The following is a 3,864-nucleotide window of genomic DNA, read 5'->3' as shown; positions in this document are numbered from 1 at the left end:
AGAAACTCGTCTCCAGACTCACACCGACACATGGCTCAGTCCACCTCATGTCGTAATGAATTGCCACCCGGCTCACTTTACACCCTTAAACGCACGTAATGACAGTCGCACGGCGGATTGTTTACGAGCAATTTCCACCCAAGAGAGGCAATTTTCAGAATGTATCTCTGTGGTTTGAAGTCAGCAAAAGTGATTGTCCACCACCCACTCTTCCTCCTGCTTCCATCTGGCGCCTTTAATATCTGGGTTAGGCGATTCAAAGGCGAAAGGAAAAACACGCACAGCTAAGAAAATATCGAGATGTATCGAACAATTGGCTTAAAATCGAACTGACCCGTTTTACAATCGACCCTGATCTGTGATCGGCTCAGCAGATCAAATGTTCAATAAATCGAACCCTGCCACCACCATCATTCATTAAATGCATCAAAGCTAATCACATCTTCAGTCCTGAAAATCAGAAAGACTTCCTTTGATGCCTAAATACTCATAGTGTTCAAGTTCCTGCATTTTAGTTAGGTTGAATACCACTACCTCCAACAGGGGAATGTGGTTTCCTCTATTGTACATTATAGGGGGGAAAACGGTCAAAATCGGAAGAAATCGAAAAACTGGAATCGGTACAACAGCATTATCGTTGTAACTTTACCGCAGAAAAACATGGAACTTGATTAAATCCACTTCAAACCGACGCTGAGATGAGTCGAAACAGAGACCATGACAGGGATCGAATGAGATCAGAAGTTTTCTTTGTGACATTTAAATAACTCATTTTTTACAAATATCTTTTTCTGAATGCAGCTTGTTTTAATCTATTATGCATTTCCTGAAGATGTTTAAGCTTGACCAGCGAAAAAGAGTCTCATCCTCCAACTTGTCAGATTTACACAAGTCTTTTGTGTAGACAAGTCTTTATTTAAAAAAAAAAAAAAGAAAAGAAAAAGTTGAAAATTTGCGCTTTTTCACTTCATAACACATGAAAGGCACCCGCTGGGAAGAGTTCAGCTTTTTAACCCAAATCTCTTGTTTAAAATGTATAACCCCAAACATAATTTGTTTTCGGTTACATCGCTCTAAAATATATTTAAATAGGTCTAAGGAAGACCTCCTGCAGTTAAAATGAAAAAGCGCAATTTAAAACAAAAAACATGGGGAAAAAAGAATAAACAATTTATTGTTAAGTTATGTCACAAATATATTCAGAATATAAATGAGGATATTTTTTTTTCAAATATACATTACTTTACAGTACACTTTCCCCTTCCAAAATAAGGGAACCAATGAAACAACAGACAGTGCTGTTATAAAAATAAAAAAAAAATAAAAACAAACGCTGTGATTCTCCAGATTTTACGGACTAAATGACACGCTGCGGTTGCGCCTTTATATGAAAGTAAAACATGAAAACAAAATTTTAAAAACCACCGATTCCAACGCTGTAGAGTTGTTAGTGTGTAGTTTGACATCAGCTTGTCTTTTTTAAGCCCAGTCAAAGTTCGTAGGTACAAAAAAAATATGTCAAGCTGTTCCTTGATCTCTGAAAAAAAAGGCCTGTCACCTTTCACCTGGCTGTCATGGACTGTTCAATGTCCACACTTGACTTTAAGGTCAAAATACGTTTGAAGGTTGCAAGTCATCTTCCATATTTGCAAAAAAAAAAAGAAAAAAAATCCATCTTCAGAGAATCTTGTCTGACACATCTCAGACTTCAGATTAAAATGGACACACACACGCGCACACACGTGGGAATTTACTGGCCAGGTCGAAACGGAAGAGAACACAGCGTCGTCAGAGTGGGTCCGTTAGGAGGCCTTGCTCCCATCCTCCCTGACCAGACGCGACACTGACCTCCCCACCTGGATGCTTTTCTCATTTGTCGCATCGTAGGTCCAAAAGGGGCCCAATCTCTCTTTAAAACGTAGTCCTGCTGGTGCCCTCTTTCTTTTGTGTGTCCCCCACCCCCATCTCACCCCTCACCCCTGTCAAGCCAGGTGGTACATACTGTATCCCACATGCGCGGCGTACAGTCCCACAGGAGACACCGGCAGCGAGTGCCTCTGGAACGGGTGCGAACCCGCGTAGGACGCCGGAACGTGTGCGCCGAGGGGGAAGGAGATCCCGAAGGCCGGGGGCAACATGGGCTTCGCTGCCATTTTCAGTTTTTCCAGCTCTGCCTCCTGGAGGCGCTTGGCCTTGGCTCTTCTGTTCTGGAACCAGATTTTCACCTGGGTCTCCGTGAGGTTGAGGGAGCTGGAGAACTCCGCGCGCTCCGCGATGGAGAGGTACTGCTTCTGGCGGAACTTCCTCTCCAGGGCCAGCAGCTGGGACGTGGTGAACGGAGTCCGAGGCTTTCTGTTTGTCTTGTGTTTGCGTAGCGGGCAGGCGGGAGGACTCAAGCGTCCTGCAACGACAACAAAGCGACCCGGTTACCAAAATAATATTGATTAAAAAAATAAATAAAAAAAAATAAAAAAAAAACATTGACTACCTATGAGAAACTGAACACTTTACGGGAAAAAAAGTGTCCTAGCACATTTTGGTCTCTTAAATTTACGCGTTAGTTTTACACTATGTACAATGTAAACTTTACCCACGCGTAATTCTCACAACAAGCATTTTAAAATGGGACTTACGTGGGGGTGTCGGGGAGAAACGTGGACTTTGAATCCACGAAGTCCTCTCTTGACTATCCGGGCTCTCGGGTTTAATCAGCACATCATCGGACATGTTCATAATGTCGCCGACAGAAAACGCAGAGTTCATCGGCAAAGCGGGAACAGAAGCGTCCAGACCGGCGAAGGCGCCCATCCGCGTCCCTTTTCCCAACGACTGGGACGTCCCGGCCGCGCCGTCCGGAGATGGCACCTCTCTGCTGGGCTTCCTGTCAGCCATCAGCGCCTCCACGCTGAAAGGCAGGATCGAGACTTTAGGCTTCCCGGTCTCCTCTGCGGGGCTCAGGCTGGTCTGCATTTCGCCTCTACTGACGAGCGCCGATCGGGGGGAGAGGTCTTCGCTTTTCACACCGGCGGTCAGTGCTGACATGGCGATCGATGGGGCCATACAGGTCCCGACTGCGCGCAAGTAAAAATAAAAAAAATAAATAATATACGGAAAAGAGACGACTTTTTTTCCCCCCCCAAGTCTCGACTGTGACTGCGGGCCGTGGGAAGAGTTCTGCTAAAGTGACGGCATCCTCATGTTTATGCGGCCAGATTGGAGCGAAGAGCTGCGTAATAAAGCAGGCGTGGAGAGAGAGGCGGCCAATCAGCGTGGACAGGGGGCAGGACCGAGGGAGATGTGGGGTTTAAAAAAATAAAAAATTAAAATCAGACAGAGGAAGTTTAGCAATATAACCGACTTCAAATACACGTAAACAAAACAAACTCTTTATGATCCGTGGTTTAATCAAGAGTAAGCGCTCCCAAATGGCGTTTTAGTTCTAATTATATCCAAGAACAAAAAGAATAAGATTTTTTCTTCTCATACTGCTAAAACACACTGTTACATTTTAACCAGTGTGTTTGTACTGACTCCAATCGATGATTCTGCTGTATGTAATGTAAAGGCAACTTTAAAATATGTTTACTCTGCTAAATTAGTGTAATTCTACATAGTTGTCGTTTTTGGCACCTGGTTTGTCCTTTTATGTCAAAATGAGTGAGTGAGGCCAAGCTACTTCAATCATAACATGTTAGTGAAAAAGACATAACATTTTTAAAATCTATTCCAAGAAGTTGCCATATTTTTTCTGACAACAGCAGCTAGAAGTGTCATTTATTGGAGCTAATCAAATTAAGAAGATCAGCTTGATAGCAAGATTGACCTTGTTATTCTTTTTTAGTGCTGAAATGTGGACACAGTTCT

The 3,864-nt window shown here is 43.5% G+C and overlaps 1 protein-coding gene across 1 annotated transcript; it reads right to left on the bottom strand.

Annotated features, from left to right (window-relative positions):
• Nucleotides 1–1,155: 1,155 nt before the first annotated feature.
• On the bottom strand, nucleotides 1,156–3,182 carry msx1a (muscle segment homeobox 1a). The gene is made up of 2 exons (XM_008409399.1): nucleotides 2,634–3,182; nucleotides 1,156–2,401 (listed from the first exon to the last, which is right to left on the bottom strand). Exons 1-2 carry the CDS (start codon nucleotides 3,058–3,060, stop codon nucleotides 1,983–1,985), a joined length of 846 nt encoding a protein of 281 aa, XP_008407621.1. The 5' UTR covers nucleotides 3,061–3,182; the 3' UTR covers nucleotides 1,156–1,982.
• Nucleotides 3,183–3,864: the final 682 nt, after the last annotated feature.

Source organism: Poecilia reticulata, linkage group LG5 (genome assembly GCF_000633615.1).
Source record: "Poecilia reticulata strain Guanapo linkage group LG5, Guppy_female_1.0+MT, whole genome shotgun sequence".
Lineage (NCBI taxonomy): Eukaryota > Metazoa > Chordata > Actinopteri > Cyprinodontiformes > Poeciliidae > Poecilia > Poecilia reticulata.
The sequence above is the reverse complement of the archived record's forward strand: the minus strand, read 5'-3'. Positions and strand labels throughout refer to the sequence as shown.

What these genes read in the sequence shown, in the direction of transcription:
- msx1a (XM_008409399.1), bottom strand. Translation starts at nt 3,060, where the DNA reads ATGGCCCCATCGATCGCCATGTCAGCACTGACCGCCGGTGTGAAAAGC. An exon ending in TTTCTCCCCGACACCCCCAC is followed by an intron (nt 2,402 to 2,633) that starts GTAAGTCCCATT and finishes TTGTCGTTGCAG; the next exon opens with GACGCTTGAGTCCTCCCGCC.